Raw genomic sequence first — 27,107 nt, 5'->3', positions numbered from 1 at the left:
TTGTAGAAAAAAAAAACAGCAGTGTTTTGTAGAAACTTAAGACTGTGTACTTGATACTGTATACTTTTTTTTTTCTTTCATTCTAAGTTCTGCCACCTAATTCCAACACAGGACTGTTATTAAAGCAAGGCTATGCTACTGCACTGTCCTCACAGAAGTTGTCAGGCTTTATGATCGTTAAACCAGAGAGCAGCACCATCATTACGGTTCCTCCACAGTGGGAAACACATAGGCTTCCACAGCACACTGTACCCGTATGCTTGTTTATTGGTAGCAGGCACAGGCTCTGGGTTGCTGATTATACAGTAAGCACCTGCCCATGGCAGATCTGGCTCGGGGCAGACTTCCTGTTACACTGCCGCAGCTCCCTGAAATGAGATTTATGCAAACTGGCTAAAAGCTGTGATGTCACAGCGCACTGATAGACCCAAGGGCTATCTCCCTTTTACAGACATTTGATAAAATCAGGAACTTCAAATACAACTCGGGAAGAAGTTCACCTCAGAACCTATTAGGGCAAACTATGAAAACTTGTTAGGGTCTTTCTCATATCTTGAGATCCACCACTGCGAAGGGACTTCACGGAGTCCAAGGATCTCACTTCTGTTCTTTTTTTCTTATTTTTTTTCTTTGTTGTTGTTTTTTAATTTTGTTTGTTTCATGTGATTTTTCAAGTCAGATATTCTGGATGTTTGAAAACTGAATTAAGAAAAATTCACTCAGAAGTTGGCTGAATGTTGCAAGCTTGCAAAATGGAAGGATTTCCCCTCATTCCCCCTGTGAGTATATGGGCTTTATTCCTAATATGGATCACTGGGCTCAGTAGCAAAAGACAGAGTAAACCAGATTTTATTATTTGAGAATATCCTCCTTTGGTCTGTATTTGTTATGCCAGGAAGTTGGGCTCCAGTCAATATATAAAGCTAGGGACGACGTTACAATGAATGGGAAATTAACATTTCCTCCCTATACTTGTATCTGATCTTGATCTCCATTTGTTTTCAAAGATTAAATGTATGGTAGTTTTGTATGGTATGTGCATAGCAAGTCAGTGAATTTTTTTTCTTCAGCACCAGCTTTGTGGTAAAAGGCCGAGTCTTGCTTCAGATTGTAATTTTTAATGATCTAAAGACTGACATAGTTTACGTATATTTAACTTTCTACCAATCTGTGAGAGAAGAGTTGCTGAATACAGGTTTTACGTATTGCAAAGTTTAGGACTCTGTGCTCTTTGTAATTATGGCATTTTAGTCTCTAGCTTCAGCTTCTTTTGAACTAATTCTCTTGAATTCACTTGCTCAAAAAAGCAATTGGTAAATGAGGGGAAAATCACGCAGCTCTTAATTGGGTCTTTCAATATTTTCTGTTAGACACAAGTTCTTCTGTATGATTATGAGGCTGGTTCTATCCTTTCTTTAACTCTGAAGTATTGGTAACGCTACTCTTATGTATCCCATCATGAGTTCGGAGATAGTCTTTATGAAGAACATAATGGCACTAACCTGTTGTTGAGAAAAAAAAAAGGAAACTTCTAAGCAAAATGGGTAAAAGAGGCCCTAACAAGATTTTATAAAGCCTGTAGAAGCTGACGAGATGCCAGATAAGGTGATTTATGTGGCTGATGACTTATAGTACTTGGTATGTGTGTCCAGAAAAGAGAAAAAAAGACATTGTAGATCCAATAGTCCTTCTAACAAAATTCATATCATGTTTTCTTTGTCCCATTCATGTCATGTTTTCATTGTCCCATCTACTGAAGGCTAAAGCCATGTTTCTTTATCTTCCCCTAAGAAAGATGGCCCTTTGAATTCTCCTCCTGACTGGTATCCATACTGATTGAAAAAATACTTTTTCTTATTTTGGGGAGGTCCTGTATTCTAGCAGTTTATCAGTGGTGCCCCTGAAATCCACTATCTACCCAAAGAGTGAGAAGACCCTAAAATAACTTTTCTTTTCTTTCTTTCTTTCTGTCTTTCTTTTTTTTTTTTTTTTTTTTGAACAAACCAAGTTGCCCAGTGCACCTATTGTAAGTATGTCAGGATAGGAATCCAAAAAGAAATTGAGAAAATGAAAAAATAACACATAGATTTCTCAATATGTTACTTGGGGAGCTTAAAAAAAATCCCCCCAAAACCACCCAAACCTTGTCCTCAACTACCCCAGAAACCAGCATTTCATTTTTGTTATTATTATTGTAGATTTTCTGTCCACACATTCACTCATAGCTAACTTTTCTTTTATTTCAGTATTGAATTCTAGTGCATAAAATGAATAAATGGAGTTAAACTCTAACAGTCTCGCACATATGCTAATTTGTGTTGCAATTAATATTCTGGCTGAACCATGTTCAGGTAAATGATACAAGAGGCAGTGAAAATGTGATTACATCTTACAGGAATACTTGGCAGCGCAATTTGGTTTTGATTGCTGTGATTAATACATTCAAAAATCAATACTTTTGTGTTTTTTACTTTCGGAATTGTTTTAAGCGCACTTTGAACACTGTCAGTTTGAACCCCGCATGGCATCACTACAAATGTCTGTGCCCCTTGGGACTTTTTCTGAGGGGAGGCATTAGCCAGTTTCTAGACAGGGCTTCCTGTGAAGCAACACTTCCCTCCTCTGCCCCTCCCCTTTCAGTTGAGGGTGGGTCAGTAACTGCCTTCCTCTCGACTTCGGTAGGAAACTCTTACCCCTCATTTGGAAAATGCTGCTTAAATGGTTTAGGAGTACTGCATCTTTCTCCGAAGACTCTGAATCTTTGTATGGAAGAGTTCCGCAACGTGGGCCCAAGCCTTCCAATGCATGAGAGAATCTAGTTGTGCTACTGGGCAGAAAATTGATAAACCAAATACATCTTTACATAAAGAGGGCCCCAGTTACATGTGAATCCCTAAGTAGCCACCGGTAGAAATCACATCTCTGAAGGCAAAAAAGTCCCTCAGAAGTGCTCTGTTCCATATAACTGCTTTAGCACAGCAGTCCAGTGAGGCTGGCCCAACGACTGTGTTAGTATATTTACTCATCTTTTCTAAAATATACTGTAAATTTTTTCCCAAGGAAATATGGTTAGTCTTGGCCTTAAAACTAGTCTCAGAAGCACATCATTGGAAACTGTGTGGAGTATTTCTGAATCACATGCCAGTGAATAGTTGTGTCAGGATAACAAAAAAAGATCAGCATTCAGTGAATTTATGATTACCTGGAATCATCTGACAAGGTCCTGGTAAATAACAAGAATGTTCAGGTAGTTATTCAGTTGAGTCTCTTGTATCACTCTTAACTGATGCCAACCAAGCTTTCTCCAAGTAGTTTTGTGGCTTTTCCCTTGGTTTTCAGAGCAAAGAAGGAAGATGGAAGCAACTCTCCATTTACCAAAGTCTGTGACAGACAGAATACTGTTTGTTGACATCTTTCTTGATGCTGGAATATGGTCTTAGGTAACTCCCTGCACTTCAGGGCATATAGGAAAGAAGATCAACTTCAGGAACAGCTATGAGTTACTAACAAAGCTTTCTCTCAGTATTTACAGGAAAACACTTGATAGAACAAATACCCATTGAGACCAGTTAAAAATGGCACTGTAAAATAAGCCATTCTTTGCCTTTTGTCTGGGCAAACAAAACAGTTCAGTGTCATGGCAGTGCTGTTAGTAAGTAAGATGGTGAAATGTGTGGGTGGGTGGGGAGGTTCCAGAGAAGGACAGAATAAGTGGTAATGATTGGTGCAAGAGGCAACAGCAGCATATGGCGAAACCTCTTCTTTCTAAATAGAGAAAAATGAGCTTTTAATAAATCTTACAGAAGAAAAGTTAGAGAGAGATTAAAACAGGTTCTTGGAAACAGTTTCTCAAATTAATAAAGCAAAGTATCACACCTTCCCATAGGATAAGGATAATCAAGAAAAATATGATACACAAACTTAAATAATATTTGATATAAATCTTCCCATATTAGTTTCTGTACCCTCAAAGATCAGACACCAAGATGGACAATGGTGCCATTTCAAGTCCTTTGTGGTGATGGATTGGTCTAGGTTGCACGAATTAATACAGACAGACATACACATATTTATCCAATGGACCTTTAAGCAAAAAAAAAAAATCAAGGAAGAAAATTCCTACAATCCATAGGAAAAAGATTTTAAGTTCCAGACTTTCAACACAGAGTATATAAAACTGATCAGTGTAAAAGCAGACTGTTTTTAATATGCTGAGTATCTGCAACTCTCTCTGCAGTCAGCAAGATCTGTAAATATTAGGGAAATCACTTTTTTTAGAGAGTCTAACTATTTAACACACCTTCCCTTGGCTCTGGTCATTGAATGCATCTGAACATATGCATCTGAACTTGAAAAACTAGCTGACAGTTGAAATACTTCATTCTTAGCTCTCAGACTGTGAAAGACTATTGACTGTTACTGGGTATGTTGGACTGAAATGTGGGAGTTTGAGAAATCTTAGGGAAGAAGATTAGGAAAATCTTAGGGAAGAAGATAGCTAAGGAAGAATGCAACTAGGCAAGTCAAGCGTTCTTTGCCATGCCTAAAATTCATACTATTTATCTATTTTTGGACTGTTGCTTGGGCTTCCTGCCAAGCTATGGCTTTGTAAAAGTGTGACTGATAGAGCTTTTGTTGTAAGCAGTAAAAATTTTATACCTAGCAATTTAAGCTTAAACTGACTGCACACTGATTTCTTTGGAAGTTTCTTTACTTTTTGCTAAATATCTATCAGAGTTACAACTTTTGATGAATCTAGATATGGAAAATTTGCATACTTTTAGTCGGTTTCTCATATTTGAGTTGAAAGGAAACAAAGATTTTTCTTTCAAATGATATATATTTATATGACTTTTTTAACCTAGATTTCTCCCACTGAGTATGTTGTTATTTTCTATTTGGATGTTGAGGTCTCTCTGTTCACAGAATATGACTGCTTTCCTCTGAGTTATGACAAATTAACATTTCTGAATATGAAGGCTGTTATCCCATAAAGGCAGAAACTTAATGCTGGTATTCTTTAGGCTGACACAATTTTAACAGAAAGCATATATTTATGGAAATGGGGGCATAGGGTGAATTAATTTACGAAGATAATGAAAACTAGAAATTCCTTTCAGAACTTCATCCCCCTGTTTTGTCTATGAAGAAAGCAAAACACAGCCTCATTAATTCCATTGGAATCATATTGATTTGGAGCGGGAGACTGGACCTATTACCTAGAGACTAGAAATAAAAGGAGTCTCTTCAATGTTATCCCTGCTGTGGATACAATTAAATCATGATTTACTCCCTTTACTTCAACTTTTCCTTACGTTGTCTTTATTGTGGGCTATCATTTTCTCAAGATGTCCCCAAAACATCTATCTACCACTATATATTATAGATTATATTGGGAGCTGACAAGTAAGCAACTGATTTGCTCACAAGGCTTTGAGCATTCAATGGATCTGATGACCAGACAGGTTGTATTTTGGAAGTCATAATATTTTAGGCAATCTTACCAGCACATTCTAATATGATACATTGATAAAGTACACAGCTGCCATTAAGGATCTAACAAGGTCCAAAGTACTTTCTAAAAGTATTTTCTATTCTTTTCTGTTCTAACATCTTAACCCTCTGGGAGCAACTCCCTGTTTTTCTTGATCTATTTTCCTCATAGAAATCTTAGAAATCACATCCCTAGAAAATGGACAATTTTTTAATACAGAATTCCAGCAGAATGAAACAATGGAGTTAACTAGAAGAATTAAAGACAAGAGCTAATGAGAAATGGCAACTCTGATCTAGTTTTCACCAGAAAGAAATATTTTCCTTTTGCCAGCTGCTTATCTCTGTCTGGATTTTAATGGCAGATGCTGCCACAGGTTTCATTTTGTGAGCAATCTAAAGGAGCAAGAAAAAGAGAAGCTTGCATGTGTTTTTGGCATGCTGTCACCATTGCCTAAGCTTACAAAATACTGGTGAATATATGAAGGAATAAACATATGCACATATAATATACATCTATCATGTGAGTTACCATATTGTTCTTAATATTTGTCCTTTTCTTTAAAGTTAGTTATGCTAAAGACATTAACAGAAGAAAAATGGTTCTATTAGTACCTCGTAGAATTAGTCTCCTTTCAGAGCACATAGCAAGAAGGTTTTTTTGAGTTCTACATTGCTGTTGACATCATAGAACACTTTTCAGAGGGGATGAAATTATTGTAGTGAACTTAACTCGCTCTAATTCTTCATTCTGGAAAAAAAAAAAAGTAAATGTTAAATGAAGCAAAAGAATTGTGCACAAATAACAGACCACCTTTACTGAACAACATAAGAAGTTAAACAGTATTCACATTGGACTACTCAGAGTGGTAAGGAAGACAAGCAGGGAAGTTGCCCTACGTCACCTGTTCTAAGAAGTTAGGGAGAACTTCAATTCTGCAGCAAAGCGTCTAATACAACTCAATGTATGCCCCACATTTAGACTTGCTAAGTCTTCTCTGTGCATAACAAACAGCCCTATACAAATGATTTGAACCAGCAAACGTTTAGACTTAATCTTGGACAAAAACTGAGAAGGAAAACATTTTCATTTTCCTCTGTTGACATTGTTACCCTCCTACAAATTGTCACCATTTAGTGTCACCTCCTAGAAACACCCTAAGTAAGATGCTTAGGCAAGTCAAGTTTCTGCTTTCTCTGTTGTGTACAAGATGAAAAAGAATAAATGTCTGTCACTACCAAATAAAAGTTTTCTCTTCTGTGCTTGTGTAGTGGTATTTTGTCCTTATGTCCCAGATAGCTGGACAGAAGGTTGGAAGGTGGGATATCAAGAACTTATAGAATACCACAGGACAAATTCTGTTACACAGACAGCAGGAAGCTCTCACTGGGTCTAAAGAGATGGATTTCTCTCTTTTTTCTGGTTTTTTGTTTTTTTTTTTTTTGGCAAAACAGTGTTTGGTGTTGAGCATTTTATTTCTGCTGGTTCAATAAGAACTTGAAGCCTCCCCTTCTTTCTCTAGGCAATATAAAATGTGTTGGCATCTCCTCTTCGCTAACTGATATGAATAAATTTTGAATGGATTTGTCTAAGCTTACAGTTCTAAAAATTTCTTTTCTCGTTACAGCCCTCTGAAGATATGGTACCCTATGAGTCAGACCTCTACCGACAGCCCCATGACTATTACCAGTATCTCAACAGTGATGGAGAGAGTCATGGTGGTAAGTTAAAAAATATCTCCTTGGAGCATAAAGTCTCATGGTATACCACAGGAAAAAGATTTTAGGACATTCAGGAAAAGAACAAATATGCTGCTGTGATCTATAATGTACAGGCACATACTTTTAGATCAGAAACCAACAACAATCTATTCTGCTTAATGGCACTGTTCCAATCCAGCAATTGCAACACAGATTTCTCTGAAATAGAATTTTAGAAAACACTGAATGGTCTAAGGAGCTTCCAGGACATTCAGTGTATTACCAGGAAGGTGGGACCTCATGATCTCTATCCTTCATTATCTTCACTGTGTTTTAACTTTCCTCTACAGATCAAAACCACTCTGCTTGTTTCAGAAATCTCCGAGGACATGAATTTGCAATACTGTACTTCTTGCATTCTTGTCTCCAATTCCTATTTGACTTAGGTCCCAAATACTCTGTTAGTGCCTTCATTTTAATTCTGTTTCTCTGGCATTTGGCTTTTTTCAACTCCATGTCTTTCTCTCTTTCTTTTGATCTCTTTTGCATGCTGCCACATGTAGCTGAAACTTTCACTCTTCCTCCAGTACACACAAGTACTTCCTCTCTCTAAATCTACGTAAAACTTCCTTGTAGCTGTTTGTACATAAATCTAGCTTAAAGTAAAATAAATTATTGTTAACATTATACATGTGATTTAAAGGTTTGGTGTCTTATATATTTTCACATCTTGTGGGGACTGGGCTCTAAATCAACATAGAAGGGATAGTCCAGCCCTGTGAATTTTGTCTCCTGTGCAATACAATGGTCCAGCAACACCACCCTGGAAATATCAGGGTCAATATTGACTCAAGAAGGAAAAGCACCGTTCTACTGTATCACTTGTGGCAGTCCCTTCTGATCCTGGAGTTTCCCTAAAAGACTCCTATTGATATAGCAACTAGACCCATCACTACTCAATTTAAGACATCTAACAGCTTCACAGCATAGCACTGTTTTATCTGTGGCAACAGAAACTACCTGAAGGGACAGCAAGTTACAGAATAGGATTGTTCTGGGCATTTACCTGGAAAAGACTCCTACCTAAATTTGTTCAGTACATTGCATTTAAGAAACACCAATGATATTCTTAAGGCCTGGAAACAAAGAACCGATTCATTTTTTATAAGTTATCTCATGGCCTTTGTCAAGTCACATTAATCAAACCCAGCAAATTCCACATGGAAATTCAGGGTTTTTACAATACAAACTGTACCTGTTTACACACCCATAAAATGGGGATAAAATTTATTATCTCAAAAGGCAATTGTGACAATTAAACAATAAATACAAAAGATGTCATGTAGGAAAAAGCACTGGGAGAGAACTTTTCTGTCATTAAATCTAGGTTACCTCAAGCAACAACACCCCTTTATCTTTCATAAACTTATCATCTCACCTGTTTTACTGCCCATTTTTTCTGTTGGAAGGCTGTGTCTAAGCTACAGTGTTCAGATCATTAGAATGTTTTTACTCATAATAATGAACACTACAATAACTCAAAGTCATCTATATGAGTTATGGCCTAAGCAGTACCAGTACTGGCCCAAAAGACTCCAAAAAAACCTGCTTAATGTTTTAACTCCTACAGTAAGTGGTTATGCAAGAGGCAACTTTATCCCAGCCTGAATATTTCAATCCATTTTTTATTTATGAAAGTGCCTGCAATGTAGTTGCTTGTGTCCAAATATCTAATGTGCCTTATCCTCTCCTGAATTGCTCACAGTCTAAGACAACAATGAGCAACCACAGCATACAGAGGGGAGTGAAACACACAAATTAACTCATTTTTCTTCTTTTCTATAAACATTGACAAACCCAACTTTGGCTTTTTTTTTTTTTTTTTTAACATGACAAAGGTAGTAGGTCTTGAGAAAAGCCACGCAGAAGTGCAGGAAAGGGATATTACAAATTACTAAATGTTCAGAATAATGAGGGTAAAAGTGTAATGATTAACAAATGATGGGGAAAATTAATAAATAAGGTGCTGCAGTGATAGTGTTGAAGTGAAAGAGGTGAGAACATAATTAGGTAAGAAAAAGAAGAAATATGTAAGACAGAATTGAGGAAAGAGTGTTCAGGTTGGGGTACAGTGAGATCATTGGGAATATATAAAATATAATTTTGCAGGTCTACTCAGTAACACTGTGGACCTCCAAGAAAAACTGCCAGATAAAACAAATAGATACTACAAGACAGAGCAATTCTTCTGACTGCGCAGATATGTGACTACTAAAGAAACAAAGTCTTGCTCAAGAGTCAGACTACCTCTCTCTCACTGTTAGCAAATTAATTTTGTGAAAGAGGTATGGCAACAGGTTAATTTGTTGATCTATGCTACACACGTTACTGTCACTTTTCTAAAAGATAATGCTGAAGACAACCCTTATGCCTTGTTTACTTGAGTTGGCAGCAAAGTGCACACAACACTAGTTTAATATGTAGGAGATCATTGCCAGTAAGTGAACACTAAATCAGACACACAAAAATACACCACAGAAAATCCCTATGTTCAATCACATCATGCATTGTTTGCATTTATTTTACATAATGCAGTTTAATTATTTTGTAAATACTGTAATAAACACAGGGACAGTCATACAAGGCAGAAACTACTTTGAGTGATTATGTATTAGTCCATCACCCTACCCTGAGCTTGTAGGCTAGTAAGTCTGTAAATGTAATATAGCGTATTTTGTAACACTACTGCAATCTTAGTAATTACAAAATTCAGAAATTCAACTGCAGTTTTGTCTCTAAGTTCACTAAATGTCATTGGTTAAATAAAAATATTTTTTGTGTGAAGCTGAATTTTGACCACTGTTCATTTTGCTGCTAGACTCGTGGAACTTACCAGATTTTGTAGGCTGGGATTTTATTTTCTTCCCACCTCCTGAAGTAATATGCTAATTTAAGAAACTCTGCTTTTATTTTTTTTTAGGATTTTAGCCCATGTAGCAGTGGAGGAAAGTCCAAACATGTGAACCTTAGTCGGAAATAATATAAGGCAAATAGAAAGAATTCCAGACTTCATTAAAAAAATCCCCTCACTTTGAAGCCATTCTCGTGACGTGCTGGGGCCTGACTCATGGATTTTCAAACATTAGGCATTATTAAAATCATGAAGTTTTTTAATTTGTAAAGTGAGAGCTAATGTGATTCTGTTGTCATTAGAGATTATACTGCCGCATTGCCACGGCGTTTCACTCAACAGAGGGCGGTTCTGCAGGGAATCAAGGCACGCATTTTTCAGTGTCCTTCAATGTTTTTCTCATTTCCTCTGGTGTTTTTTTTTTTTCTTGGCTTGTTTTTTTCAGATGAGTGAAACACATAGGAACATTTAAACTGTACATTGCGGTGATGTGTGAGAAACACTCTCCTAGCTCAAAATGAGTTGGACTATCTATGCAGCACAGAGCAGAACTGGCTGCTCAGAGATACTGGCTCGGAGCTCTCAAGCAGAGCCATGTCAACAGAGTCGTCATCTTAGATCGGGCAGAGGGCTGTGCTGACAGAGCTATCGTGCTTCCGGTTCGAGAACTGGCTCATGAATTTCTGCGAGGTTTTACACCGCATGATGCAGATTTAGCCTGTTACCCCACTTTATAATAAATACTTTTCCTAAGCCTATTTCACCTTCTAGCTCCTGGTCCTGATGTTATTCTATTAAAATAGGAGCAAAGAAATTTACATTGGGCATAGGATAACCCAGAAAGTTCAGTTCTGTTTCTTACTTGTAGAGTGTGAATCTACCTCCACAGCGAATATTGGCATAATGCCTTTAGGTCCAGTATTGCTTCCCAACATGGGAGGGAGTTTAGAACTCATGACTGTCCTTCCTCTAACCTTTCATTACATACAACACCAAAACAAACATGATCTCCATGTCTCTATAAGTGAGAATTTTTTTCACATCCTCTTTCACTTCACATGAAATTTCTCATAATGACTCCATTGTATACCTATAGCTTGGTTTTTAATAACATTTTCCTTGACCCAAAGAATAGACACTTTCCATTTCTAGAATCTTTCTCTCCTTTCTTTTTTCTTTGCTCCACCTTTATGTTTTTGTGAAAAGATCAGAATTACTGTGCATTGCTAACGTAACAGTAACAAGAACACAGAAGGAAATAGCTGCAGTGCAGCTGATAACTCTAATACCTGCAGATACTGATATTTAGATTTTTTTTAATCTTTTAATGTGCAATAACTTAGCCAAGAAGGGTAACTGCAAAGGAGTTTGTGGACACAGAATTTGGAATTTCATTTTCAGTGCAACTAAAACTATATATTTTTCCTAAGTATCACTGTGAAACTATCGATAACTAAAACAGAAATAAGGACTTTTGTCCAGTCACAATTTTGGACATAAATTTGTGTTGAAGTAGTTTCTGACAGATTCATTTGGTAACTTATTAGTATTATGTGATCACTGTAAGTCCTCAAATGCTGTGCTATTAGTATTATTCATAGTAGTACTTTTACAGCAGGACATAATTCAATAAAAAATGACTTCAATAATGAGTAGGCTTAATGTTACATAGTGTTTAACACTAGTATGCATAAACAGTGTTATACAGGTTAATTTATTTGCCAAGAAAGAGTACAAAAGAACAGTTCTGGAGGCAGCAGAAACCTTGTTATAGGCTCCAATAGACTAAAACTTATTTTGAAGTACAAAAACATCACTGCTGATAAAAGCATTTAAAAAGAATCAGAAGTGTACCACTTGGAGCTTGCACAAATACTCATGGCTATGCATGTTGGAAATGTACTGTCTTGACTCCTGACCACCACAGCTACTCCTAGTAAGACATTCCACACCTGAAGACTTACTGTTGACAGCCTCAGAGAGTTTTGCCTGGGCTTTGTCATGCTCATGATTACACACTGATCTCATTTGCTGTATTAGATCGTCAAAGACAAGAGGTCTTTGACAGATACGTTCACATCTGAGAGAGGACCTTCTGCACCAGGAGTAAAGCCAGATTATTCTAAGGAACATGAGTATAGATTACTCCTGTGATGTATTCTTAACAATTTATTATATGGGTTACCAGAGGTATATCGGGCCTCCATGGTTGGCTCTAAGTAGAGAAATCTTCCATAATTTAGCCCAGTAAAAACATGAGTTAGGGTGTATCTGTCTTCCAACTACACAAATAAGTTTCAGACTGAAAGTGCCCAAAGCCTCCTACCAGGAGGATAACCTGTGATAACCTGTGCAGTCAGACTCACAGTGAGTGAAACACAGTGGGAACATTTAAACTGTACATTGTGGTGATGTATTTTATATATTTCTATATATTTCTACATATACCTTTCTACAGGCCTGAGCCATAAAGGCAGCTACAAGGGCTTACAGCTTCCCAAGTACAAGTATGTTGTAATGATATATGTACAAGTATTTTGTAATGTTATAAATGCAGATATGTAATAAACATATCACCAGGTTCCCTCCAAAGGAAGTCACATTCAAAGTCACTATCCTGGTTTTCAAATCCTCAGTGATGCTACACCTAATTGCTTGAAACATAAGTGAGGAAGAATGAGGAGATAGAAGCTGAGAGAAAGAACAAAACTGGTACTGAAGAAATAATATTCTCAGGACATTAGATAATGTCATACACAATAGCGTCATATTGCAGAATGAGACAATTGCTCCTCTCTATTCCTTCAGTACAACTACCCTTGGAACAATATGTTCAGCTCTGTCCCTCATATTATCAGAACATTGTCAACAGCTGGGAGGGAGCTTGGAGGAGTGCACAAGCATGATTAGGGGGCTGAATATACTGATTTATGTTGAAAGATTGAGAGCTAAATACATGCAGCTGGGCTAAGTGATAATTAGAAATAGATTGTAAGTGTACATGGTAACAACCTGAAAATAATGAAGGGTAGGAAAGAAATTATTTATAATAACACAAAGGAAGAAAACTTGGAACAAGAGATATAAATTATAAATGTTACACTGAATCATAAAGAAATTTTCACTGTGCACAAAACGATGCATGAGAAGTTAAAGTATGGAGGGCTAGTTCCAAGCTCAGTCAGAGCAGAGGACGTGATGCTGACTGATTTTTAAAAAAGAGCACAAACAGATACGTGCATAATTGCAAATACGTGCAGCTACAGTATGTGAGACAGAAATAGAGTTTTCAATGCTTCAAATTTGCTCTAGCAGATTTTAAATTCTGAGCAGCAAATTTGAAAATTTTGAAAATTTTGGAGAGGCTTATATTGAACAACAATCTCAAACTGAGAACTGTATAGAATTTAATCGAATCATAACAGTAAATAAATCAAGTAGCAGTATATTCATTATCTGAGTACTTTTTAAATTTTTGAAAAAAAAAAGGAAATTGTCACAGAAATTTCTAGCTTAATAGAGAGATTAAAAACCTAGAGAAAGGGGCTACATTAGAATTTGCTTCAACAATTAGAATTCAATTAGAATTGCATAATACCATACACAAAACTGTTTATTCTTTTATTCTCTGGTATTGCTACTGAAAAATATGGTGCATACCAACACATGATTACAGGAGATAAGTCCCATGCTTTTTCTGTAGCGTTCCTGAAGTTTTGCTAGCAGATGAAAATAAAGATTGAAGATTAGTGTAGAATGATCAGATCATCTTCATCTGCTCATTTCCATACCATGAAAAAAACTATAATGACAATCTGACAATATGTAAATCAGTATAATTTGTTGCCTCAAGAATGAAAATATAAGATTGTTAGAGTCTCTTCTTGAGAAAGGTGCCAGCATTAATGTCTTTTGCATGTTCTGCTATATTATCATTGAAATCCATCACTCCATCTACGAGTATTGTCCTAATTAAAGTGGCCTAAGAATTACTTTCCAGCCACAGGCACCTTGGAGATTAGGAAGAGAAACATTACAGGAATCTATATAGATTGTCACCAGAGATAGACAGGTCTACAGGGATGGCGTGGAGTGGGCAGAAGGGACAGTGGTGGGAGTAGGAACCAGTAAAAGACTGGTAAGTGCTATGTTTCTTACTTTTGTAATGACAGACAAGCTGCTGTTTTCTTTAGATCATTACTGGGAATATCATCCACACCACATGCACAGTGAGTTTGAGACCTTTGGAGACAACCACTTCACAGAACTGCAGAGTGTACAGCCTCCCCAGCTGCAGCAGCTCTACAGGCACATGGAGATTGAACAAATGCATGTCTTGGATTCTGCAATCCCAACTACACATATTGGACTCAACCATCAGGTATGGTTACCAACCCTTATGCAGAATTTAGATGATAGTTAAGGGCAAGAAACAGAATGTGTCAGGGAATGCATACAAGAGATTGCTGAAACAAATTATATGAATTTTTGCTGTCCAACACTTGACATAAAACTCTTCATTCTCAGGACAAATGTGGTTCAAGCTTTCTTTCTATCTGGACGACGAGAAGCCAAGTTCCTCAAACAGTGCATAAAAAGATAGTTTCAGAATTGTGTTTAATTTGGAATGAAAATCAACTGCTTTGAAATCCTGCAGAGGAACTGGGCCTGAGAAGCTGTGCACTGCCATAGCAAAGGTGTCCATGCCTCCTGGGAAACATTCTGAGCCCCACTGTGGTAGGAATATTTTAAAAATTTCCAAGCATCCCTGGCAATTTTACCTGCCCTGTGCAACAAATAATAACAAAGAAAAGTCATCAGTAATGTTACCACAGAGAAACACATTAGGGCCAACCTACTCATGATTTTATCTAAAAGAAGCTAAATCATGACCTGAAGCACAGTATCTCGTCTCTTCTCAGATTTTACAAAAAGACAGTCATCTGCCCATGAAAATAGGCATTCCAATGTGCAGCAGTCACCAAAGTGTCAGTGAATGATCACTAAAGCTGAAATTATAAGGAGTTCCACGGTACTGCCAAGACACCAGAGCGAAGTGGGCATTGAGATCCTACAGACTATGCTGCATGTCATTATTGGAAGCAATCAGAAAGCTGGGATATTTTGTGCCAAGGAGTCTCCCAGGGCAGGCAAGATACAGATAATATGCTGAATACAAGACAGAGTAGGAATGAGATCAGAGACAGAACTGTTTGCTGATTACCCTGCTGCATATAATGGTGCCATTGCTAAGATTTTGTGAGAAAAACTGCATGCATCTAATTGTTATTTTAGGTTTCTTGTTCAAAGCAAACTGAAATTATAAGCAAATACTGTATTAATTAAACACAAGGAAACAAAGAGTGATTAAGTTAACACTATCAACAGGAAACTGACTTACTGCAAGCCATCAAACTTCTTACCTACAACACAAAAAAAAAATCAGGAATAGAATATAAGATGTAGCTACAAACAAAGAATTAGGAACAGAAAGTTACAAATATAAAAAAACGCTTCATGGAACAGAAGCCTGTGGGAAGCTTCAAGTCGTTTCAGTTGCTCAGTGCAACTGCTAACACATAACAACCAACTGTTACACCCAACCAAAGGCAAAGAAGAAAAGTTAGATATGTTATGAGTGTCCTTGGAAGCACCACCAAAAATCAAGAGAGGGTGCTTCTGCTTAACCTACTTCAGTCTACTCAATTTCCATCTTTCATTTCAGGAGTACAGACACAGAACTAATTTTGTTGTAACTTTCAATAGAGTGTTGTGTTCTCTCTCCCCCACCCCATGCCAAGCTGCAGGAGATAGTCACCATTACCCTCCTCTTCCTTACCAGCTGGGGATCTCTTTTTTTTTTTTTTTTTTTTTCTTTTACTTTACCTACTGTAGCTTATGCAAGTGGTATTCAGCATGCTCTGAGGTTCAGACTCTGGTGTGTCTCAGCCACAGACTTAGGTGGCATATACTATATTATTCAAGGCATTTCCACGGAAAGAGAAGCAGGAAGCAAAGTTTATTCATCAGCTGAATTTGCCAGTTACTAGCTGCACCCATGGCTCTCATGCAATGTCATAGTTACAGTTTGCAAATAAAAGAAGAACATGAAAAGATACTTCTCTGATTTTCTGTTGATACCACATTATTTTGTGAAATCAAATTCAAAGCTCAAACTATTCTTGGACAACAGGACCTTCAAACAGGTGGTCTCTTCAAGTACTAAATGAAGAAGAGAATACTTGCTCTGAAGGGAGAATGAAAGGAAAGGTTGGAAAATTGTGAAGAGTTTTAGAAAGAGGAAAACCACAAGTGGATGCCACAGGTCTTGAGACAACACCAGAATATGGAAAGCAGCTAGCAGTTTAAGTTTTCTCTCTCTGAGTTGTATTAATGAGCTGTTTTCTTCAAACACACTAGTGGGACCTCTGCAACTCTGTATGTATTGACCTACATTGAGTTTCAGGCATTGCTAAAGTGGGCGTAAGCAAAAATACAGCAAATAGAGAAAGGAGGGGTGGTGCAGGGGAAGCTTAGGATAGTCCTCAGGTTAGTCTGAGCAACCTCCTTTGCTTGAGACCCTGTTCCTCCCTCACAGCATGTTCCCACCTTCCCCCTCCAGCCCCAGAGGAACTCACTCCCACTCCTCAATACACTCTAGCTTTCCACAGCCTTTGCCTTTCCAGATGCACCAATCTGTTTTCCTCCCCTGAAAGACACTGTCCCACCTTTTCATTCCCCTTCCCCCATGACCCTCTCTCTGTTCCCTCCCACCCCTGAGGCCGCAGCTTTCTTAACTGTAAAAAAGCTAAAGGTGACTCTGTGGTGAGGGCTGAAGTTTCGCTCTTGGGGATCTGACAGGAAGCTTACACACACTCTTACCCAATCCTGGCCTTCCTGCCACGTTTGGCTCCAGCCAATCTGCCAACTCACTAACCGCCAGCTGCTGCACCCCAAAACCAGTGCTCGGCACGCTCCTTATTGGGACATTTTCGACTGGTGCAAAACTCATCTGAAAAGCACCACTCGGCCAAGCCTGACACGGGGTGGGTGGTGTGACTCACGAAGTGAACACCCACTCCCTGCTTCAGCGTGTGAGCTTGTACAAAGGGAATCAGGCTCAAAATGCCCTGTTCGGTGGAAGGAATGAAAGGCAACTCAGAAGGAGCTCACCTTACAGGAGTAGCAATCTGGCTCATTTCATGAGAAACACGTTTTATTTGCTGCTGAATTTGGGGGATTTTTAAAACTTTTTTTAAATGTTGAAATTGAGTTCTTACTCCACACCCCTCAGCCTGATTTATTTCTCCTGCTTCAGTAAGGAGCTGCAATAATTCTTGGCAACTGGTCTCAATCCCTAGCAAACTAGACAGCAACTGAGAATTTGCAGAGCTGAGGTATATTCCATACTGCTTGTGACAAGACCTCTATATAAGGGCAAGGGAATTCAGCACAGAAAACAGCTTGCCAGCTTTGCAGATGAGAAATCCCCATTGATGAGGAATTTTCAGATAAGCACGTAGGAAAAGAGAACATGATCCAATATGATATATCCCCAGCAGTAAGGCTATTCCTCTCTTCAAGGGGGAGATTCAGGACAAGAAGCTGACAAACCTGTGTAACCCTGGCTCCAGAGATGGATGCAGTCCTTCAGCAATTCAGTGTTGTCAGAAGGTACTATGCCTGAGAAAGGAAGAGAACAACAAAGCCAAAGGCAGTCAAAGTGGCTATGCCAAGACAAAACTGACCAGATCTGCAAAATCTGAAAGAGTGGTTCCAGAAAGGCCATGTTAGAAAAAAAGTTCATTTCAAAAGCAGTTTTATACTAGGGATAAAATCCCTAGGGATAAGCAGCACAGATCAGAAACTCATTAGGAAGAATGTTATCTTGGTTTATAATCACTACACAGAAGGAATGTTGCGATGTTTCGAAGGCAGTTTAAGTATTTTCAAAGCAATTAGTACCAACAGAGCATTTTCTATACAGAAGGCTTGAGTATAAAATGTAATTTTTGAAAAATGTTCACATAATTATCAATGTATTAGGCAGAGGCATCTGTTATACGAATATATTGTCTTCAACCAGAAAAAAAAAAAAAAAGCAAAAAAAAAAAACGCAGTAGGTTTTTAGCCCATTAGGAAACCTGGTACCATGTGCGACTTTTTCCACCTTCTTAAGTAGGGTTCTCCTACTTAAGCAGTACAGCTTTCTCTACCCCCAGCAAGAAGAAATGTGTCTAAATTAGAAAGAGAAGGTTACTGAACTGGGGAGATATGGGAGAAGGGGTACAGTACCACTTGCATAGGATATAACCTATGGGAAAGTTCTGACTTTCACAACTTCGTTCCTCCTTCTCTCCTATTTGAGATGCATCTTTACACGTTTAAGTGTTGACTGTTACGTGTTTTTTTTTTTAGCTGCATAGTATTTATTTTTAATGTCAATGACTAAGTCACTCACTCTAAACAATCTCATACACCTTTTGCTTTCTCTCCCCTTCCTCTGTAACTCTCTCCATGATATCTCCTTTTTCTCTTGATGTCCCACCCTCTATCACTACTTCCTCCCTCTGCTATTCTTTTCTCCCAAAGGTTTCCTATTTGCCCCGGATGTGCCTACAGTACTCCTCTCCACCGCAGCCCAGTTCTGATGAGGAGGACATAGAGAGGCAGAGCCCCCCACTGGAGGTATCAGATGGGGAGACCGATGGTGTGGACCCTGGGCCTGGAATTATGCATGGTGAAACAGGTCAGTGAAAACAGAGGGACTTTACCGTGCTATGTGCTGAGCAGCTGTTACATTACCATGACAATAATGAATAAACTAATAGAACTGCTGTGCTAGTATTTTACCCCACTGCCCTGTCTCCTTGCACTCTCCTGTCTTCTGAATCTTTTGTGACCATAACCGCGTCTGTATCTCAAATACCATTTCTTCTTGTACTCCTGCTTTCTCCTGCCCTGCTTATTCAGGCTTCTTCCCAGCTTTTGACATTTCTATCCCAATTTCCATTAGCAGATGGGAAAACCAAGGCAAGAAGCTCAAGGAACTGATTTTTAAAAATACCGAGCTGCGTTTGCTCAGTACCTAAAAGTTTGGTTTTGTATAACCTGCCCAAATTAGCTTCAGATTAGTTTCAAATTAACAATGTTTTTAATTATCTTCAAGTTAGAAAATTAATTTCAAAACTCATTTGGAATTCCTTATTCTCATTTTTTAATTCTCAGAACAGCCATCCATGTTATGTCCTCACAGGATAACTCTTTCTATGGCTATAAAGGCTGCAAACTGAAGAACCTATGTGACTGACAAGCTAGCTGAAACAGTTATATGAACTATATAATTTCTTCTGTTTCATCAGGGACTACACAATAATACTAATGCTCCACTGCTTTTCTTCTCTGTTTCTCACATAGGCAGCAAGAAAAAGATACGTCTGTATCAGTTCCTTCTGGACCTTCTTCGCAGTGGAGACATGAAGGACAGCATCTGGTGGGTGGACAAGGAAAAAGGTACTTTCCAGTTCTCCTCCAAACACAAAGAAGCATTGGCGCACCGCTGGGGCATCCAGAAAGGCAATCGCAAGAAAATGACTTACCAGAAGATGGCACGGGCTTTGAGAAACTATGGCAAGACAGGGGAGGTCAAGAAGGTCAAGAAGAAGCTGACCTACCAGTTTAGTGGAGAGGTGATGGGAAGGGGGGTCACTGATAGGAAGCATTATCCTCATTGAGGCCATGGGACCCTAAGCAAGAAAAATATTAAGACCTCCAGGCTGGATACCAGCAGAGTAGATGGACGCATCTTTCTCTTTGCTTCCTGTGCCCCCTTCTCTGCCTTTAAAGGGCCTTTGCCGTCAGATGTTTCTGGTACGAATTCCCTTCTTCAGCATCTGAGAATCCTAAACGTGACAGAATTCTTTGCTTCCATCCTACAAGTTGGACAGAGTTGGGAAATTTAAACAATGTACAAATACGTTATTGTCAGGAAAGATTTTTTGATTGTATTGTAACTAAAGAATACAGCTGATGAAGTTTTGCCTTCAAAGGTGGTGCTGTGTCATTCACAGTGACACTGCATTAGCTTACAGCTTTGAAACTAGCATTAATACAGGCTCTGCCGCAGCTCTCAAGGCTAGAGAGAAGTTTGCAGATCTTGGAATGATACTCATTCTTTTAAATAGTAATAACATGTACATATTTAATAAAATTTGATATAATGAAGTCCTAGTGTTTGCATAATAAATGATTACTTCACAAACAAATCTCACGTGCATTCAATTATGCAGATATAGCTCTCCTGTGGTACTTGAACAAAAGGCATGTTGGGCTACAGGGCTTTATCCATCTGTCCCTACTTAGAAACATATCAATGCTGTCAAGCTAAGTACCAGAGATAATCAGTGAAATACATTACTGTGAAAGAGGCTATAGTACTAAAGTCAATTTTAAAATATATTTATATATCATCATTATTTTTTCCTGTGCCAATGAAGCCCTGCCAATTGAATAACTTCTATTCGCTTATCCCAAGAGTGCCTTTTATAGCTCTATCCGGTTCAGAACATAACAATTAACCATGTTCTTCTGTGGTTTCACTCATTTTCCTGCTCCTGTTCTTTCCTGTTGCTTGCTTACTCCACCGTGGTATCTTGATTTTAGCTTATGAACCTTTATGGGAAATGAGTTGTCTTTAATCGTGTTTTTGCAGATTTCTAGTTCAACAGGTTTTTAAGCTTCTAATTGTGGAATTTAGTCCCTACTGTAAAACAATAGTAACTAATAACAACTGCATTGTAAAAATTACACTCAAAATGCAAAATAAAAGAGAATTCAACACCTGAGATACAATGGTAAAGTTACCCCGTGCAACAGTAAAGTTACCCCCGTACCATGGGGTACAGTTACCCCGTGAAAACACATAAGAAAACCTACATCAACTGACACTGAGAAAATCAGCACTTTAACATTTAACATTATTTAACATATCTTGACTGTGGTTAAGCACTCAGAAATCAGGAGATGTCATAATGACTGAAATGAACAAAGCATTCTTTTGCCATTTCTACATGCCATTTCTACATTCTAATAGTTTAGTTACACAGTTACAGAACTTCAAACAAAGCTACAAAATATTCACCCCAACTCCAGTACATACCTGAAGTACTGGAAAAATAATTCATGAGTTATTTATACTCATAATCGCTGCATATATTCATAGCCTGTGACCATCACCAATAGAAAAATATGTATTTTGGGATGTTATAACAAAAACAGTAAACTAGGTGGGAGAAATTAAATTCCAAAATAGATGAGGTGAAAAGAGAAAGGTCTAAAATAAAGGGAAGGGTTTTGTTTAACAATGTTAAGCAGTAGCAGAACTTGCAAAACATAACAATTTGGAAGACTCTACTAAACTTGGAGCTTTTCAGAACTTCTTCCTCGTTGAAACCAGAAAGAGTTGAAAGTGATGAACTTCTTACAGACCTGAGTTGGGTAAGTTACATCTAAACATGGTCACTTTTATCTACACTAACAGTCTCACTGTGGAAACGAAGAGTCTGGTGACATCAATGGGCTACAGTGAATCTTTGCAGCCAAAGAGAAAGAAGCTTTTGTTTTAAAAAGTTCATGGTGCAGCACTTCCCAAATCTTGTTCCCAGTTGATGAACACAATAAATATGTCAGTCAGTGCCAGAGATCAACTGAGGGTTAAAAGTAAGTAAGGGCTTCAAGGACTATCACTATCAAAGGCAACAATAATAGAAATTTTATTTCCATTTTACAAAAAATCTTGCAACCTAACTTTTCGTTACTGTTCTTTTAGAGTCATGTATGTTCTCCTAGTCAAGCATTTTATATTAAATTAGGGTTAGGATATGTTAAAAGCTATGAAACAATTTAAGAAGAGATTTTGTTTCTAAAATTATATTGTAACAATTTACTTCCTACAGGACATAATGTAAAACTCATTAAATAAGACTTGTACAAACTCAATCTGCATCCATATTGTAATTGTAGGTTGGAAGCTCAAGACACTGTAGCACTTGACACTGACATAATCAGGGTTTCTTCAGTCCTGAGCTAGAAACTCAGGACTTTTCTGCTTGGTAGTTATGACTGTACACCGTTGACTTGCTACTAGAAAGAGATAAAAGACATTTGCCCTTATCAGACTTGCAGGTTTGATGTTCAAGAAAACAGGAGGATTAATTCCTCTCTTCATAAAAATATCTTAATCAAAAACACAGCTGAAAAGCAGAACTGATCATTTTCTGACACTGTAGTTTGGAGAAGAAGGATCATTTCCTCTTGCAGGAAAACTGATAACTGAAAACTAGTAAGCTAATTGTGAAGATGTTTAGGATATCACTAAACATATTTCAAGCTTGTAAAAAGCTTTCTTAGATCTCAGAGACCAGGTTTTCTGTTTTTCTAGCAAGTCTCACATAGAAAACAATTACATGTTGGAAAAATAATGCAAAATTAAAATAATCAGAAAAGACAAGAAGCTTTAAATGAGTGATTTGAGGTCTGTGCATTAGTTTAAAATATTATTTTAGAATAGCTGGTTGTGCTTGAATTGAAAAATTTGCATTTTACACTGGTTCTGTCCACAAGTGACATGGAAATGGAAACTGAAAAATCTGAGGAAAAGTATTTCTGGGGACGTTATTATTTATAATTAAAATATTTTTTTTAAATATTATTGAATATAGTTTAACAAGCAGGCTTACAATTTTGTTTCTCTCCAAAGTTGAAATCTTTTTCTCTTCCTCTTGTCAATACTTTGAAGTACTGTTTCTAAAAATATTCAATCCCCATCTGTTTCTGGTTAGGTTTTTCATCTGTGGCATAAAGAGTCTGAATAATCATGTGTTGCAGCTGTGAAGGAGACCAAATGATGATGCTTCTCCACCACAGTACCGTTTGTATCTCATCCAATCAAACTGCTCTGGATAGTAGGCTGTCTAATCAAGCTGAATTAGCACCATTTGGTTGCATATGCAAACAAGAAACTCTTTGGCTGTTTTAGAGAAAAATAAAAATAAATGTAACAAAATCACTGGTTCAGAAAATTTACATAGAAGCAAGCATACTTTTCTCTTAAAGTGTCCAACTGACAGACAGGCAGAGGTGCTGGAAAAATGTAGATTGGGTCATTATCTGTACAGATGACCTACGATTAGCACAAATTTACTGGAACATTTTGCAGCCCACTGCTGTTAGAGATTAACAATCCTTCTTTCATAGCAAGCATTCAAAATACAGCTAGATATTCAATTTACATATGATCTTTGCAGCCTACTTTAAAGAAATCTAGCAGTTTTATTAGCTGCTGACTAATCAATTCTGGTGGAACAATATTATTCAAAAAGTTATTACTAAGCTAAATCCAAAATTCGGAACCTCCTACAATATATTAGACTCCCTCCAACCATATACCAGAGTTGTACAAGGTAGAAAATTTGCAATGTTTGTACTGAGGAATAATCTGCTTATAACAATAAACAGAGATACCATATCCTTTTTAGTTCTATCCAGCCCAAGAGAGTTTTAGACTTCTCTAGTTCTCAGCTGCTACTCATCTACAGCAGGGAGAACTGCAGTTAAAGGTGCTATCATTTGTTTTCCACCTGACAGTTCACATTTATCACATCCCACAGATTTCCTGAAAAATACATATATTCATATCCTAACACATTTACTGTTTTATTGTCTCCTCCTTTATTACCTTTTATCTTCACAGCCTCACTTCCAGACTCATATACTGCTAGAGACTTATAATCTGTTTGTCTTCATTTCCTATTTCAATGGGGTTTGTGCTCTGTGCTTGCCAATTTTTTTCCTCAGTAAACCTGCTGCCTCAGTTCAGTTTTATTACTTGTATCCTTGTATCTCTTTTTCTTTCTGCCATCTTCCTATGTTTTTGTTCCCTCTTTCAAATCTCACAACAAAAGCCAATTCACAATCATCAAGTTTAATTCATACTACAGTGCCAACATCATAACAAATATATGTATCACATGACAACTCATTTCAGTTTAGTACTCTGTTCCCCTAATTCACTCTCATTGCATATTGTAAATTAATAGCAGAGACCATTGCATATTATAAATTAACAGCAGAGACTTTACCATAGATAACAATACTCCGGAGTCAATACAAATTAATCAGCATTTTTCTTTGACAAAGCCCAGAGCAGCATCTTCTCCATGGGAATCCCACTCTTAAGTATTCAAAATAGATGGCTTACTGGTATTGAAGACTGGGATATCACATTCACTACAGCAATCTGGGCACAAATTCCAAGAATTTGCATTTATTTCTTACTTGTGTGTTGACTTGCTATCTCACCATCTTTCCTTGTTCTAAGCAATAATCAAAAGAGATTCACATAATTTCACATATCCATATACCTAAACCACTAAAAATGTAAAGCTTTTAATAACCAAAGATACCCTAATGAACCCACAAATTTCATCCTACAATCAAGTAGACAAAGAGCTTTGCTCTTTGAGGCGATTTTAGCATAGCTAGAACTTCACTAAGTTTCACCTTTCCTCTCCAACAAATTTGCCTGTTGCAATTCAGTTGCCCAGCTCAGCCTGGGCATTAGGGAGGCCTGTATACAGCTAAAGTCATCAGAGTCCTATTCCAAGAGCTGGGGAATGTGAACTTCTTCCAGAGAAGATGAAAACAGCAGTAGGCTGCAGATAGCCTTTTTCGCATTCTCTTTCCTAACTCACGTGTGTCTGCTTTAGCCCCATTTATTTCCCTCACAACATCTCACATCACCACACAGAAGCACAGAGAAACTTAGGCTGGAAGGGACCTCTGGAGCTGACCTCATCCGTGCCCCTACTCAAAGCAGGCCAATTCGATAGGTTTCTCTGGACGACTTTCTTTTCGTTCTGTTTCTTTCCATTCTCTCGGCTCATACAGCCACATCCCCCTTCTTTATGCCTTCTGTCCTCCTCGGCGTTAGTTTTTACTATTGGGGACCCAAAGCAGTACGTGAGAATGAGCAGAGCAGTCTATGGACAGAAGGAGAATGAGGATGTGGTAGAGCAGATAAGGTGTAGCAGGAGGTGGTGGAGGAGAAGGAAGGGTGGGAGGAGGTGCTGGGGAGACCAAGGTTATGCAAAGGATTGGGGAAGCGGCTTTGTGGTAGGAAGGAATGCAGTTTCTGTGCTTTAAGGCTCCCTCTGAGCTTTTGTTTTAACTCCCCAGCAGCAGAGCAGCAGCGCTCTTCCTATGAGAAGCCCTTTGACCACTGGTGCCTTTGTGCAGAATGCTCTGATGCCTCTGTTTTATGCAAAGCAAAGAAAGTTTGGGTGCTGAGCTGGCCATTTGCGTATACAAATTAGTTTGGGTTTCTTTTAGGTTTAACTAACTAATTTTCTGGGTTTTGAGTGTTTGCTTTAGAAATATAATTCTAGAATTCTTCTTCAGACGTGCCCTCTTCCACTTTTTCCTACCCACCAACACTGTACCCTGTTCCTTTCTCAGCCAGTCCCAGTTATCCACTCCCAGCTCTTCTTTCAGGTTTTCTCCTTCTCTAGCCCCAGTCACCAGATGCTTCCATATTTATTGGAACCCAGTGGCTTTATTCTTAATGTCCAGCTAGTCTGGCCTCTTCCTCAGACCAACTTTTCTCACATGCGCCAGAGTCATCTTCTCATTATGCGAATGGTTCTCAGTTCCAATATATTTGTTCAGCCATTTACAGTTTTGCCATCCCACATCCTCTTACAGTTTCACTCTTATCACCTACGGACTCCCAGTTCTCTTCCCTCTCCACTTGTACACCAGCTCCCCATTCAATATTCCTGTCCTTTGAGAATCTATTTCAAACCCCTCCCACAACCTCTAGCCTCAGTTTTCTTCTCTCCACCCATCCCCTTCATCACACATTTTTATTTCCTTGTCCCACTCTACTTGGTCTTTCCCCTTCTCTCTCCGAAGGTCCAATCCTTTGCCCCCCATGTTTAGATGAGGCAGCTTTCCCCTCTGTTTTGCATGCGCTGGAGAGAGATGTTATCTGGAACACAAGACATACCTTCTGGTTGCTCTTAGTTCAAGCATGTGGATTCAGCCCAAGACCCATAACACACCAGAGACAAATGCAGAGAAAATTCTCCTGAACACTACCTGGACCACAACTAATACAGTCAAAACTCTTTCAGAGGATAAAATCTACGTTCTCACTGAGCAAGTGTAAACTGCATTTCTTTTCTATAATCTAGAATATGGAGCAACTCCAGTTAATTAGCAGGCAACCAGTCAAAATTGCACCCCTGCAATGAAAGCCACTTAGCTGTCAAATCTCCAGAAAGATCCAAAACACGGGACATAAAGTGCAGGGATATGAAATGGTTGTGCAGAGGCAAGCTCAGACAAGCAGGGTCAGCACTACCCAGACCTAGCAAGCCCTGGTAGACTCCAGTTCTGTCAGGGAGGTGAAGTGCCTTCGCACAGTACACCTCAAAGATCTGCGTGTCAAAAGCACAAAGGAAACACCCTGACTGGTTTCATGGGTTGCAGCACTTCAGGGAGTGGATTCTGCTGGACCTGTGCTCTGCACGCAGCCAGCTCAGCTGTGCCTGCAAATCCACAGCCCCTGGAGCTGCAAATATAACTACCTTGTCCTCAGAAACTGCTGAGGTCGTATTTTCACAAAACAAAACTAAGACAGAGAGACAAATAAACAGAGACGGAGCAAGAAATCAAACAAAATGACAGAAGCTAAATGCAGAAAAAGACCCCAGAAGACAGGCAATATATGTATTTTCTGCCTCAAGAGCTAAATTTGGGCAAAGTTGTAACAATCTAAAAATAGTCTTTTAATGGGAAGTTGGTTAGTCTGATTAACAGGAGGTGCTGCTAAATTTGTCTACAAATAACAAATCCTTGAGTGTTTTATATAAGCCATGCTGCCACTATCCAAAATCAGGAAGATGCATCACATGGTCTGTCAGTGCAGGCCATCTCTTACTGT

General features: G+C 38.3%; 1 protein-coding gene and 1 long non-coding RNA gene across 2 annotated transcripts in view; one reads left to right on the top strand and one right to left on the bottom strand.

Moving 5' to 3' along the window:
* The first annotated feature begins 587 nt into the window (after positions 1–587).
* SPI1 (Spi-1 proto-oncogene) lies at positions 588–20,370 on the top strand. Its single transcript, XM_013193534.3, has 5 exons — positions 588–779; positions 7,122–7,215; positions 14,299–14,486; positions 18,698–18,854; positions 19,523–20,370. Exons 1-5 carry the CDS (start codon positions 735–737, stop codon positions 19,837–19,839), a joined length of 801 nt encoding a protein of 266 aa, XP_013048988.1. The 5' UTR covers positions 588–734; the 3' UTR covers positions 19,840–20,370.
* Positions 752–27,107, bottom strand: part of LOC136790896 (uncharacterized) — a 41,458-nt gene continuing 15,102 nt past the window's right edge. Inside the window, exons 2-3 of the long non-coding RNA XR_010831758.1 lie at positions 6,109–6,244; positions 752–3,381 (exon numbers count right to left, since the gene is read on the bottom strand). This is a non-coding gene — a long non-coding RNA (uncharacterized lncRNA). The remainder of the gene's footprint in view (positions 3,382–6,108; positions 6,245–27,107) is intronic.

Source organism: Anser cygnoides, chromosome 5 (assembly GCF_040182565.1).
Source record: "Anser cygnoides isolate HZ-2024a breed goose chromosome 5, Taihu_goose_T2T_genome, whole genome shotgun sequence".
NCBI classification, from domain to species: Eukaryota; Metazoa; Chordata; class Aves; order Anseriformes; family Anatidae; genus Anser; species Anser cygnoides.
The sequence above is the reverse complement of the archived record's forward strand: the minus strand, read 5'-3'. Positions and strand labels throughout refer to the sequence as shown.